The sequence below is a fragment of the Rutilus rutilus genome (assembly GCF_951802725.1).
Source record: "Rutilus rutilus genome assembly, chromosome: 20".
In the NCBI taxonomy this organism is placed as follows: domain Eukaryota; kingdom Metazoa; phylum Chordata; class Actinopteri; order Cypriniformes; family Leuciscidae; genus Rutilus; species Rutilus rutilus.
The window spans coordinates 2,024,325-2,039,472 of record NC_140225.1 but is presented as its reverse complement, the minus strand read 5'-3'; the positions used below and the strand labels follow the sequence as shown (position 1 = coordinate 2,039,472).

At 36.5% G+C, this 15,148-nt stretch overlaps 1 protein-coding gene across 6 annotated transcripts in view; it reads right to left on the bottom strand.

Moving 5' to 3' along the window:
• lyst (lysosomal trafficking regulator) overlaps positions 1–15,148 on the bottom strand; it is a 120,383-nt gene that overhangs the window by 51,137 nt on the left and 54,098 nt on the right. For all 6 annotated transcript variants that reach the window (XM_084391829.1, XM_084391831.1, XM_084391830.1 and 3 more), the window contains 9 exons: positions 13,727–13,880; positions 13,277–13,450; positions 12,177–12,337; positions 10,414–10,604; positions 7,469–7,717; positions 3,900–4,073; positions 2,943–3,092; positions 2,715–2,852; positions 1,706–1,904 (listed from right to left, as the gene is read on the bottom strand). In XM_084391829.1, coding sequence (XP_084247955.1) covers positions 1,706–1,904; positions 2,715–2,852; positions 2,943–3,092; positions 3,900–4,073; positions 7,469–7,717; positions 10,414–10,604; positions 12,177–12,337; positions 13,277–13,450; positions 13,727–13,880 — 1,590 coding nt within the window. The remainder of the gene's footprint in view (positions 1–1,705; positions 1,905–2,714; positions 2,853–2,942; positions 3,093–3,899; positions 4,074–7,468; positions 7,718–10,413; positions 10,605–12,176; positions 12,338–13,276; positions 13,451–13,726; positions 13,881–15,148) is intronic.

The following is a 15,148-nucleotide window of genomic DNA, read 5'->3' as shown; positions in this document are numbered from 1 at the left end:
TATACAGAGATATCGATATCGGCCATAACAGCAATATTAATATCGGTTATTATCGGTATCGGCCACAATTTTCACATCGGTGCATCACTACTTAAGAGTTCAGGAGTCTGCCCATCTGTGCCAACCATAGCATGTTGAAATCCATTTTACACTTTGTTGTGTACTGTATTTTCTATTGCAGTAAATCTATCCCAACTAATGTTAAAGAAAACAAAAACAAGAAGGCATGTGCTTTAAAAGATGGCAAGTAAAATAAAAAGCACATCTGTATGCAATACAGTTTCATTATTGTTCATTATTATTCAGAGCGGCTTACTATAAACAATTTGTGCGACCAAATCATGTTTTGCGCCAGTAACTGAAAAAGTTAGTAGCGCAAGTGCCACCAGTGGAAAAGGTTAGTGTAGTTCCCTGCAGCATATTAGAATGATTTCTGAAGGATCATAAGACACCAAAGACTGGAGTACTTGCTGATGAAAATTCAGCTTTGCATCACAAAAATAAATTACATTTTAAAGTATATTAAAAAAAGAGAACCATTATTCTAAATTGTAATAATATTTCATAATATTACTGTTTTTTTTTTTTTTTTTTTTTTTTTAACTGCAGGCTTGATGAGCATAAGAGACTTCTTTCAAAAACATTAAAAATAGTAATGTTTCCAAACTTTTGACTGGTACTGTATATATGAAGAGTTCAGATGCAAAAGCCTCTAAGTGCCATCTGAAATTTTCTTCTAGAATGAAATTTTTTATCAAGCTCATATATTTAAGTTCAATAATTTCACTTAATTGGCAATGAAAATTACCTATTAATTGTCATTTAAGTGAAATTACTGAACTTAAATATACGAGCTTGATTAAAAATGATCATTCTAGAAGAAAATTTCAGACGGCACTTAGAGGCTTTTGCATCTGAACTCTTCATATATATATATATATATATATTGGTATCCAATATTTGTATACAAACACTTAAATTACACACAAGGAAGTTTTTATAATAATGAAGTTATAATACTAACTTTATAATCACATATTTATATTTATACTCCAAATCGTTTTGTGACATATAAACATTTAAATATTGGCTAACTAATGAGTTTATGGTCACTGAATGGCTTTTCTGAGGTAAATGTAACATTACGTCATAAATATATACTTGTTAGTTAGCTAGATAAAATAACTTGAGATTTTATACATTTTAAAATCTTTTTTTTTTTATGTTGATTGATTATTAACAACATTTGATAAATAAAAATAAATGCAGTCATGAAGTGGTTCGGACATGATGCAATGGATGCTTCCAACTTAGACAGCTTTTTACTTTTTAGTTTTAGTTTATCACTTGATTTAGTTAAGTCATATATCATTAAGTGCATCCTTGCGTAGACATGGTGTGAGTTTTGTTTAATAACAATTTTCAGACAAAGTAAAATTAAGGTTAAACAGGTGACCCAAAAATCATATTTCTGCCATCCTTTTCTCATCTTCTCATATAAAACCTGTATTTTTTTCTTTTTCTTCTGTGAATCACAAAGCCAGAAGCAGCTTGAACATTTGGCTAATCATCATCTTTTGTTTTCTAGTTTCATTAAAGAAACTGAGTCATAAGGCATGATGGTTAGTAAATGTAGACAGAATGATCCTCTTTAGTGCACTTTTCCTTTAATGAGTATGACTCCATCAGATACTGGTTTGCTTACCGATGTGCAGAGAGAAGTAGAAGCTGGTGGGTGTGTGGCACACGTAAGTGTTGGTGGGGGGGTGAACGGCCAACAGGAAGTTGTAGACCAGCCGCAGCAGGTCCAGGTCTGGAGGCGAACCCAAAACCTCCTGGATGATTTTGACAAACGAGAGGCAGACCTCCTGTGGGATGGAGGTCAGGTACTCATCCCGATGCTCCTAGGAGAACAATCATGATGATGTTACAAAACAACCCACAATACTGAACTATGATTGGTCTTTTTTCTCGTATCAATTGCATACTGGATAGCGACTGGTTGTTTCTATAATGATATTTCACCATGGGTTGATTTTAATGATGCACCAAAATTAATTTGTACAGAAACACTGCTCAAGTTTTCATTTAGCTGAAAACCGAAACTGAAAATAAAGTTTATTTTATAATCAGTTAACTAATCAAATGTAATTAATAATCAATCAACATAAAAAAAATTTGTTGTACATAAACATTTTAAAGATTTTATCTCGCTAACTAACAAGTCTATGGATATTAAATGGCTTTCCTGAAACAACGGTTCCCTTATGTCACATTGTTTACAAGCTTTTTTATTGATGTCTTTCCACAGTTGAAACTCTGATTGAGCGATTGCATGAGACATGTACATTTCAGTAAATCATACTGTTTATTTCAACATAACTCTGTTAATTCATGTTTATTTCATGCTATATCTAGTGGTAAAGAGGAAGAGATGATCGTTCTCATGCACATCAAAGAGCGTCAAAATTACATTTATTGTTTGAATTTCATTATGAAACTGAGAGAATTTGAAAGTTGAAACTTTCTTAGTCGGCAGACTTTTTTTGGTTGCATAAACAGAAAATGTATTTCCGGTTGCCGAAATTTCAGTGCATCACTAGTTGATTCTCAAAGACAGCCGACAGAAAAAGCGAGCCTCATGACCACGTTTCAAAGACTACAAACTAAACTTACTTGACCTCCATTAACCTCACGTGTTGTAAACCTCTCACCTGAAGCACCTGGCAGGCGAGTAGGAAGCGATGAACCACCTGGGCCTTTAGAAGCTGCCGAATGTTGAACATCTGCTGTGGATGACGCACTCGGATGAGGATCTCTAAAGCGGCCAACAGAGTCTCCCACACGCCACACTATTAGACACACATACAGCCATTATAATTAGCTCTATATAAAAACAGCCATAATCTATGGTATGCTCTCATTTAGATGCAAGTGTGAACCTGAGCTTTGGCCCATATCTTCCAGTCCAGCAGTATTTCAGAGAGCAGTCTGAGATCTTGCACCACCACAGTGGATTCAGCATCCAGATGAAACTGGCCGTCTTCTCCAATCGTCAGGATCGACCCGCTACAGCAGCCGTCCAACAACGTCTATCACACCACATGCACACAAGCATTTGCAAAATCAAAATCCAGTGATACTCAGAGAATATACTGAGAGAGGGACAACACAGTGTCACTGTCAGTCCGCATTAACAGTGTAACCCAGCAGGGTGCGCTGTTGAGCACAACAGTGATCTGGCACTTTTTTTTTTACAGCTTTAAACTTGTCTTGAAAAAGGCAAACAAGTGAGTAAATGGGACTACAGAGGTTTTCTGGGACATTGAACGTCACGCTGAATATGTAAACTCACTAGTCGCTTTCACAGCCTCATTGTGTTTATAATCACTACACAACTATTCTAATTCAAATCAGTGCAAAATGTTCTTTAAATAAAGACTGAAAGAGTTTGACAAAGCATTTACTTTTTACTCCTGCCGATTGTATTTAGACTTTCTAATTCATAAAAGTTCAAAAATATGAACAAAATGTGTAAGAATCATAAACTTTTGTTGGATTATTGTCTGCAATAACGCAAAAGCCAATAGTAAATCCTATTGTTTTTTTGTCGAGGGAACAAAGGTAATGCAAACAACATACATATGTCATCACTGAAGAGCTCTATAGTTAAACTATACCGTGATATTTTTAAGTTTTTTTATTATATTTAATATGCATCTTGATATTTATGTCTTTTTTAATTAGCTATTAATTAACTAACAGCCATCTTTAGGAAACTTTATGACCAAATAAGAATTTAAACATTTAGATTTTCACAAGTCTGCTTAATTTTATATGACCAGCAATTTTAATTAATTATGAAAATACTTATCTACATCTGATATGCTAAAACTCACCTTCAGAATGTGGTATCCCACAATGCACTTGGGCTTGATGAGGACCTGGTGAATCATGGAATAACCGTGGTAACACTCCATCTCATGGGTGCGATGCTGATGGTTTTTAACCAGAGACAGAAGAAGCTGCAGCGCCAGAGCTTGAGTTTTCTCACAGTCGCTCAACTCCACCACCTACAGTACAACAACCAATGAAAGAAGACCGAGAAAGAGAGGCAACATGAATGGAATGAGAGTCAGATGTTCCTGGTGCTAAAATCAGTGTAACACGTCATATAATGAAAGTGAAAAGTGTGTTTTCATGTTGACATTCTGGGTCACGGTGTTAAAATGAGAGATGATTATTAGCGACGGCTGCTCCAAAGTTACTAAACGACCTCAATAAACTAGATTCATCTGCACTAAATTCTTTAATTAATATCAGTTATTTGGCATCATACCAAGACTGAGCATCTGTTGCTATTTTAATTAGCACTGCTCCTCAATTATTTTTATTTTGGTGTCATTTAGCATGGTTCACACATTGGGTGTGTTGATCAACATTTATAGTTTAGATGGGGTCGGCAACCTTTTTGTCATAAAGTGCCATTTTTAAGTTTCCGAGTTCATCACTGTGCCACAACACACACACACATAGCCTATATATATATATATATATATATATATATATATATATATATATATATATCATACCTGTCAACATTTGGATACCAAAATACGGGAGGGGGGGGGTTCTTTATTTATTTTTTTAATTTATATCATGTTTCTTTATTTATTTTTATCAATTGCAACAATTAACTGCATTAATTAATCACGATTAATTGCCATTAAAAAAAACTTACTTTTTAACATTTTATAATGTAATAATTTCACAATTAATCTCCAAATTAAGGTAGAAAAACATAAAACAGTATATTTTAAATATTTGTCTAACAGGTAGGAAAAATATACAGAAATTGAAGTTATCAAACAGTTTGCACTGCATACAATTTAAATTGTACATAGATTAATCCTTATTAAAGTAAAAAAAGATCTTTAGTCAAGAGCAGTGAGTGCTTTTCTCTGTTACCTTTGTTCTTTGATTAACTTTACTGACAGAAAGCTTTATTGGCTACTGTCTCTTTAAAAACAGCCGCTGACGGATCTCACACGCGTCTCATTCTCTCACAACTCTTTGCTTTCATTTACGACTTTTTTTAAACTAATTTAAGACTGCTCAGACTGCTCTTATGAGGATACTCGACAAAACGGACATTTTGACATAATTGCGTGTGTTAATGCCATCTCTCTCATGTTCGTCCATCCTCGGATGCTGCTGTTCTTCTTCGCGCGATTTTTTCCCCCTAACTACTTCAGTGGAAATCCCGCCCTGCAGCCGATTCTAAAGATTTTATTGGTCATGTGAATCACAGTACTGATTGCCTACACCAAACACTGATCCCTAAACCTACCCGTCATTGTAACCTTAACCAATGAAATTAGCTGCAGGGCGGGATTTTCGCTTAACTGGTTTGCGCCCATTGGGATTTAAAAAAAAAAAAAAATTATAGAAAGATTAAAAATACGGGAGAAATACGGGAAAATATTTAAACGGGATGATAGCGGGATAGCAATGTAAAATACGGGAGAATCCCGGGAAAAACGGGAGGGTTGACAGGTATGTATATATATATATACACACACACACACTCATATAAATACACAAACATTTTACATTTTCATAATGGCTTACACAGAAATAGTACAGAAATGTAAATATTTCTCTTGAAATTTGTTTTAGATTTAGATAGACAATTTAATAGTATTTATAACTCCTAACTAGAGATGCACCGATTACAATTTTCTAGGCCGATTCCGATTTTTCACTGAGTTTGACCTGCCGATACCGATTTTAGCCGATTCCGATTTCATTTTTTCTAACCACTTTACAGCACACACAAATATTTATTTTCTATATATATTTTTTTATAAAATACCATATCCTTTTACCCAAACTGAATAATAAAAACAAGTTTAAATGGGTAAATTTTATATAAATATTTTTGTATATTTTATATTTTCTTCATTTTCTTTTCTGACATAACCTAATCCAGTTCTTGTTAAAACACACGACATGCACATTCTGTGCATTTTGGGCACTTTTGTTTGAAATTATATTTATTTTGTCCATCAAAAGTGTGCTTTCACTTTAATTGAGCGTGAGCAGCGCAGACAAAATAGACTCGGCGGCGAAACCCCTGCTTCACTGCTGCTCACGCGACGCTCCTGTTGGACGCTCACGCGATGCTCCTATTCTCGGTGTGAAAGCACTCATTGATTAACATGCACGCCGAAAAAAATATGCGTGAAACGGCCATAATTCACGAGGTTTCCTACATGTGCGTTCCGTGTGCACGTGTGATGCTGATGTTGCGCGATGTTAATCATGGGGAGCCCGAGTGCATTTGACCGGCATAAAATCGGCATATGTCAGACCTTGTGTGCCAGCGATTAACCCTCCGCGTGCCAACACTGTGCCTTAGGTTGCCGACCCCTGGTTTAGATAATGTCAAAAATGTTCTTACAATTAATTAGGCAATAAACACAATATCTCTGCAGAGATTTTGCTAATATTCAGTGTATAATTTCAAATCAAAATGAAGCAGCATTGTAAATATGTGGTTTTAATTTGATCATATGAGTATTAAGTTAATAGGCAATTACATTGTTATTGGAATTTCAGTTTTCTATGTGAATATATTGTAAAATGTAATTTATTCCTGTGATCAAAGCTGAATTTTCAGCATCATTACTCCAGTCTTCAGTGTCACATGATCCTTCACAAATCATGCTGCCTAGAAACCATGATACATTTTATTTTTTAGGATTCCTTGATGAATAGAAAGTTTAAAAAACTGCATTTATTTGAAATATAATCTTTTGTAACATTATAAGTTTCTTAACTGACACCTTTCACCATTTAATGCATCCTTGCAGACTAAAAGTATTAATGTCTTTAATATACAATACTGTAAAGTTTGGGATAAGCATGATTTAGTTTAAAAACAGTAATATTTGCTTCTGTGTAACTATTATTTTAGTTCTCACGAGTCATGACAGACTGATAGGAAATGAGAGACATAAAAAATGAGAATGAGAGAAACACAAAGCGAGGCTTTGAGGTGACATTCGAGAGACGTCTGAAGGATAATGTGAAGGAACACAGTGTACAACTGAACGTCCTGGGCCAGAACATGCTGACCAAAAATCCAATTTTGCCCTCTGAGTGAAAGAAACAGCGTATTATCAGATTACCAGCAAAAAATGTGCATTGCAATATGAAGGAAACACCGAAGATCCCTTCGCTATAAACTTTGAAGCTTAATATTCAGATGTACCTCAGCCTCTCGAACTGATTGCTTCAATTAAAAAGCACAGCAAACAGTTATCAGAGCTTTTGTGAATCAGCACAAAACATCTGTTCAAAATACCTCATCAGTTTGTGTGCAGTAAACAGAAGCGCAGTGACATAAGAACTCATTCCATTCGTTCCTGGTCTCTACTAGTGACATACGCACACAAACACATACCCGTGCAAACAAGAAGACAAAAGAGCCGGTGCCACCGATCTTGTGCAGCGCGCTGTGTAGGCCGAGAGCCCTGCAGTGCATCATGGTCTTGAGAAAAGGAGGCTCCAGGATGGGGCTCTGGACCTCTTTGGCACTGAAGGGCCGCTGGGAAACCACCGCTGACTTGGCCTGGCCCTTCAGGCGGATCACGGGCTCATATATGGTGTACAGAGACGGTGTGCTGGGGGCATAAACGACAGCTAAACTCTCCTGTAAAAACACAAATGCACATATGTTGAGATTAAAGCAGATCCACAGGTCAACATTTCAAGTTAATCAAGACACAGTATTTTTTGCACTTTTAAAAGATAAGAGCTGAATGCAGCATGTTGCTGTGAGCATGAGCAGGCACTGAGATTTGCTTGACTACAGTAATGAATTAAAAAATGTTGCCTATATGTTCAAGAAACTGTTCAGGGGCCTCATTTATAACCGTTGCGTACGCACAAAACAGGGCCTGAAAGAGGCGTACGCCTAGCCTGGTTAAAACCAGACCATTCTCAGTAGTAACTGAGTTATGGTCTGGCAAAGCTTCATTAATAACTCATTTCCAAAGGGGCGTCACCAACGGACGTCGCTCAAATGCCTCTGGGCGCAATTGGATAAACCTAAAACCAATCAGAGCGATCGTCATCGTGTAAAGCCATATGCTGCGTCCCAATTCACCTAAGTTACACTACGCCATAAATGTATGTACTCTTTTTGTGAAGAAAAGGTATTTACTTTTGAATGTGTAGCAAAAAAAGTAGGCAAGCTTTGGGACATACTACTTCGTCATCTTTATGGGACGGATCTGTCGCGTGCATCCTGTCACTTAAACTGCCCTGTCAATCATCTTGTCACAGTTAAAATCCTCTATTAAATCTAATTTAATTTCCTACCGTTTCGGAGAGAAATGTAGTAGCACGTTCATCTGCCAGTGGGTCTTTCATGGAGACTGTCCTCATGTGTTTGCAATTTGAATATAATAATGCATTTAAAAGTTGGTGCGCTTCACCAACGGACGTCGCTCAAATGCCTCTTGGCGCAATCGGATAGACCTAAAACCAATCAGAGCGATCGTCATCGTGTAAAGCCCGCCTCAACGTTTCTGATTGGTGCCTCGATTTGGACGGATTAGAAATCGGCTTGAATGGGCTGTTTGCCAGACTACTTGCAGAGCAAATCTAAATTTGCCAGAAGTTTGTCTGGGTTTTCCCAGGCTAGCGTACGCCACTTCCGACGCACAAGTTGTGATTTATAAAAACAAACTTGACGGGAAAATTTGCACACCTGCACGCAAACTCTGACCCATGCGTACGAACGTTTTGGAGATGGAGCAGTTTGGCGACACCGATGGTGAGCTGGAGTTAAATGTCTTTTTGGTCACTTTTAGACAGAAAATCGAAAGAAAGTTATACATATAGAGAAAGATAATACAAATATAATTTCACTCGCCAAGCCTATCACTTGAAGCAAATATCCATCCCTTCTTAAATGTCCACGCCAGCGAGCGCGTTGGGCCGTTTAGTGAAACCGACGCATATTTATCGGCAGATGAAGTAAAACCGTAAATCTTCATCATGAGTGATGACGCACAGTTTTATAAATGAGACCCCAGAGCTTTAAAGGGTTAATGTTTTTCTTTTGATTCTGATTCTGATACATCACTTGGGACATATTATTGAAAGGTTTCATTAGACAAATTTCTACAATACTATATATTAGCAATATAAATTTTTAGAGAAGATCTGATCAAAGAAGCCAATTTATCCATGAGAAATGAAGGTTTGTGTTTAAGTGACTCTCTGACAGCAGTAGGGCTGTGCCGGTAAACTTGACAACCGCATCACAGCACCGGTTAAACATTATATTGTACCTGAATGCTGTTTTACATGAATATTATGACACGAGCGAAGCACAAGGCTTTGTTTACAAAAGAAATAATAGGTTATAGCAATTAAATGTTACATTGCAGCCATGGAAACATTTGGATTCATGCCAAATGAGAGAAGTACATCACATGATCCCATACTGTATACTTAAGCTTTGTCGGCTTTGTATTATGTTTTGCGATCTGGTCATCCGATTATCAGCGAATTTAACACTATTCCATTGGACATGGGATATCTTGCAGGGGATTATCATTTTCGCAGGGGATTATAAACGTTTCTTCCTTTGGTTCGCTTTTAATTTGTCCTACAGCATTTTTTCTACTTTACCACGGTAAAAATGCGCATATAATAGGCCTTGTACCTTATCAAATTCTATTTAACACAGTTTGTGCTTGTTATTATGTTCAGGCACGTCAAGTTTATTTGTATAGCGCATTTCACTCACGCTTGGGATTTTAGTTTAGTATTCTCTGGCAGCACAAAATCAAACATAGCTTGACACTGCGAAAGATAAAATTCACTCTTCAGACCTTTTACAACAAGTGTTCAGTTGCTTGGGACATCAGGAGAAAGCATGAAGATATTAGAAAAGAGAACGACTGTCGGAAGAGAGGGTAGGCTATATGACGCATCTTTGTCGGGAAATATAAACTAATATAACTTTCTTATATTATTTAGGTTACCAATATTTACTGATATTTATTTTAAATGTTTTACAGGCTGTAGTGTGGTGTTTCACTGACGGAAGTGCTAAAATAAACACGCGCACAGCCCTAGATAGCAGTAATTGCCGTGCATGTAAAGCATTAGCATATGAGCACCTGGAACAGCGTGTAAAATCACTGCTAATTAAGATGTCAGTGGGTAAAACTGCACAGAAAAAGCACTTAAGCAAGCAGGAAATTAGTATGTACAAATGGACAAATAATGCTGAGGGAGATAAACAAGCCGCTGTCAGATACATTTGCATAAAAGCCTTCTGGGTGAAGACATTTGAAAAAAAAAAACATGTATTCATATTCATAGGCTTACAATAAGAGGTGTGATGTCAACGTCTGTATTCCTCATGAGGAGTTCTCGGATCTGCTCACACTGAAGACCCTCCTGTGTCACGTACTTGGACAGTGTCTCCTGGGGCTTGCCGTACTTGCAGGGCATGATGGAGGTGAGGTCAGGACCGCTGGCGTACAGGTAAAACGCCTCCGCAGTGTCAATTCTGGAGCCTAAAACAAGCAATAACCAGTTTACTACTTCTTTGCTGAACTCCCAGCATGCATTTTTAATGTAGGTAGGCAAATATCACTGTATATTTGTGCATATAAATTGAATTATTAAATATTCTTTTGTGTTATTTCATGAAAACATGCCTGGATTCATTTAATAGTCCAAGTCATTTTAGAGCAAATACATAAGTTTAAAAAAAAGCTAACACTTTACATTAAGGTTTAAATTGTTAACTGATGCTAACAACATTAGTTAACATGAACTAACAATGAACAATAATAGGTTTTATTAGATTTAATGTTAATTCCAACTTTTACTAATACATTTTTAAATTTAAAAGTTGTATCTGTTCAAATTAGTTAATGCACTGAACTAAAGTGAACAAACGACGAACAATTTTATTTCTATTATTGGTAACACTTTACAATAAGGTATATTAGTTAATGTTAATTAATGCATTAACTAAAACATTTTTCCAGTATTTATCAATCTTTGTTCAAATAGAAATACAGCTGTTCATTGTTAGTTCATGTTAGCTCAGGTCTTGTAAATAATATGAACAGATACAACTTTAGATTTTAGATAATGAATCAGTAAATGTTGAGATTTACTAAGATTAGAAGTATTTTTATATTGTTAACCTATGGAGCAAAGTAATGCTAACTAATGAAACCTTATTGTAAAGTGTTAGCCAATTATCTAACATAAAATGTAGAGCATTAAAAAAAAAACATTGCTCACTGTTACTCATGTTAGTTAATATATTATCTAATGTTAACAAATGTGACATTATTGTAAACTGTTACCAAAATGAAAAAAAAAAAAAGCCTAAACTATAAGATACAAGAAAGAAAAATAAGAGAAAGTGTGGTAGATGTGTTTGAAACAGGCGGTGACCTCAAGTCAAATAAACACAGTAAAAACATTCAGAGGACCATCTTACTGCATTAGAGCTTTTACAGGCTGGGAACGGCTGGACTTGAGCCATTCATGACCTATTAGTAGCAACAGAATTGCTGTTCTGTTAAAAAAAGGCTTGTTGTGTGGAGAGAATGTGGAGAATTTGCGGCTCACGCATGGAAACTACCAGAAGCAGGAAGATCCCGCGTTACCAACAACATCGCAGACTTCCAGTGCAAACAAATAATCTTTCCAACAGCACAGCGTTATTTTATTATTAATCCTTTTTAGCAGAAGGACATTCAGCAAAGAGCTCAGTGTAAATATATATCTTTTTTTAACTCATTTTAATACATTTTAAATGTTTACATTTACTAATACATTATTATAATCAAAGGTTGCATTTGTTAACATTAGTTAATGCACTGCGAACAAACAACGAACAGCTTTATTTTTATTAACTAACATTACCAAAGATTAATACATACTCATTGTTAGTTCATGTTAGTAAATACATGTTAACGAATGAGACATTATTGTAAAGTGTTACCATTTATATTTTATCTCAGCTTTATTTCAGTTAACAAATATGGTTTTATTTAATAATTTAGTAAATATTCCCAACACTCCACACAACAAGCTTAAGAAATTTTTAGGCACTGGTTTCATACCATTAAAGAGCATCAGCGTGCCCATATCCCAGCGTGCACTTGGGCTGGACTGCTCCTCTGAGGGTTGCTGACAGTGTCCAAGCATACAGTAGGTCTTATTACTGTCCGATGACAAACTGGACTTCCTAGGCAGAGTGAAATCTAGCGAGACGTCACATTTCCTGAATGTGGCACAAGAAGGGTTGATTAAAACAGTGTAGCTTTTCTGAATCAATGGCTACGTTTACATGCACAACTTTTGTTTCAATTGAACTGAATTCATTCCGATTGATGAATCTGAACGTGGTGTTTACATGAACGCTAAACATGTGATCGGGTTGAATAACGGATCGTTCCGCACGTCATACGTCATCCTTTCAGTTTCGGTTTTCAATCCGATCAAGTGTTCACATGTTCTCTCGATCGGATTAGAAAAGGAATAAACCACACCTTTCAATCGGATCAAAATTTCGTTCGGATCGAGCTCAATCGGATCGATTAAGGTGTTTACATGAAGGCTTTTCAGTCCGACTGAGCCATCAATCCCATTACTAACGGATTATTTGGTTGCATGTAAACGTAGCCATTGAGAACTGAAGTCAGCATCCCTAAATTACAATTGCAGGGTATATACTGGAATCATGGAGTTTATTTAATACCTTTTTTAATACCAATTTAATACCTTTTAAGACCTTTTTTAAGACTCTTTCCATACATTTTTAAGACCTTATCGCTACTTCAAGTTTTAACCGGTTACATCGGCGACACTTTAAACATACATTTGCTATGTATTGATTGTAAGATAACACAACCAAACAGTCTTAGTTTGTGATAACTCCTTATCAATGCAACAATTCAGAAGGGTGGGAACGCAGCACAAGAGAATTAATTGACAAATTAATACAATTATTTGGACAAATATACAAAATGAAAAGATACAAAATTTAATTGGAAAATGGCATTTAAGACTTTTCAATACATTTTAAGGGCCTTCATTTTCTCTAAATTGATTTATCATCAACTTTTAATATTTTTAAGACCCCGCGGACACCCTGAATTATCATATTTGGCTGAACCGTCCCTTTAAATCCTCAACAAACCAATTGCAATCAGGGACTCACCTAATGCCGCACACCCAGAGTGTCAGCTGACCGTGAGCGCTCTTCCGGCCCTCGGGCTGCTGTGTGTATGTGAGAGCCAAGTGCTGCCACCTGCCAGCGGTCAGCAAACCGTCTCCAGACTCCGCCTGGGCGAGCAGACCCGCCTTCATCTCATCGTTGGGATCAATGCAGGTCCTGAATTCACAAATGAACAGTCATTTTTTTAATTTATCACTGATGACTCTTAAGGACCTGTTTACACCTGGTGTTAAGATGCATTTTGGTCGATTGGATCTCAAGTGGACGACGCTATATACAAGTGTAAAATGTTTTGAGCTTATATCAGAATGGAGAAACTGAAGGTGAGTTTGAAGTGGACTGTGTAAGATCTACCGCCCTCCAGAAACACCAATGGCACCCACATTTGAGGAGGCTTTTCGAAGGGAAAAACGGCGTTGTCATGTCACTCACCTGAAGATAAAGGCTCCGGTGGAGATGTTCACCCACACCTGAAGCATCAGTGCCTTCGAGCCCATGGAGAAGACATGGAGGAGGCATCGGTCTGTCTGCTGGTCCGTGACATGTGCGGGACCAGGCAGGGACTCCACCAGAGACGCCTCCTCTTCTGCAACACACAGGCGGATAAACCAATCAAACGTCTTCTTGGAGTGGGGTGGTATTCATGCATCAGTGTTGCTATTGTTAACTAAAACTAAAATTATTACTAACTATTTTCGGTAACTGAATTAAAGCTGAAATCAAATAAAACAAATACTTTAAAAACTTAAACCTAAAAAAAAAACCTTGTTGCTGAAAATGTAATGTAGCAATTCAGTAGTGAAGCTATTTTATCAATAAAAGTCGCAGGGCAGCGTTAATAAGCTTCTGTGCTCCTGAATGTTTCTGTGTGCGGAGCGCGATCTCCTAGTGACGTGTGTGTGCGCGATCTCCTAGTGACGTGTCTGTGTGTGTGCGCTTCAATGAAAACAGCGCATTTATATAGAATGGTGATTAAACTCACTTGGAACTACCTGTGCATTAAACAGTTTTATTGTTTCAGCTAATCAGAATCGAGAATTCAGACAGACCGTGGCATAATAGAAATTATATTTTAAAAAACTAATAAAAAGGACTAAAGAACATAACATTACGCAAACTATAATCATTAAAAAATGTTTTTGGTAATTGAATTCAAACTGAAATAAAAAAAACAGTAAAAAAATGTTTTGCTTTGGCAACTAAATTAAATAAATAAAATGAAGTTGAAGCATTACAATGACTAAAACTTAAATAAAAATAAGTTTTAAGAATTTAAACAAATAAAATCAAACATAAATATATATGAAAAACAAAAAAACAAAAAAAATAAATGTTGCTTTCGCAAAAAATTATAAAAATGACAAAAGCACATGACAAAAACAATATTACTGAAACAAACTAAAATTAAAATTAAAACTGAAAATATAAAAATAAAAGTTAATTCAAAATATTAATAAATGTTTTGTTAAATTTGTTACTTTTTTTTTTCCGGTCCTCCACGACAGGTTCCATCAAGAGTGAGTGAGTGTGTGTGCGCGAGTGAGTGTGCGTGTGAGTACATTTGTGTGAGTGAGTGAGTGAGTGAGTGAGTGAGTGAGTGAGTGAGTGAGTGAGTGAGTGAGTGAGTGAGTGAGTGAGTGAGTGAGCGAGCGAGAGAGAGAGTGTGCGTGTGAGTACATTTGTGTGAGTGAGTGAGTGAGCGAGAGAGAGAGTGTGCGTGAGTACATTTGTGTGTGTGAGTGAGTGAGTGAGTGAGCGAGCGAGAGAGAGAGTGTGCGTGTGAGTACATTTGTGTGAGTGAGTGAGTGAGTGAGCGAGAGAGAGAGTGTGCGTGTGAGTACATTTGTGTGAGTG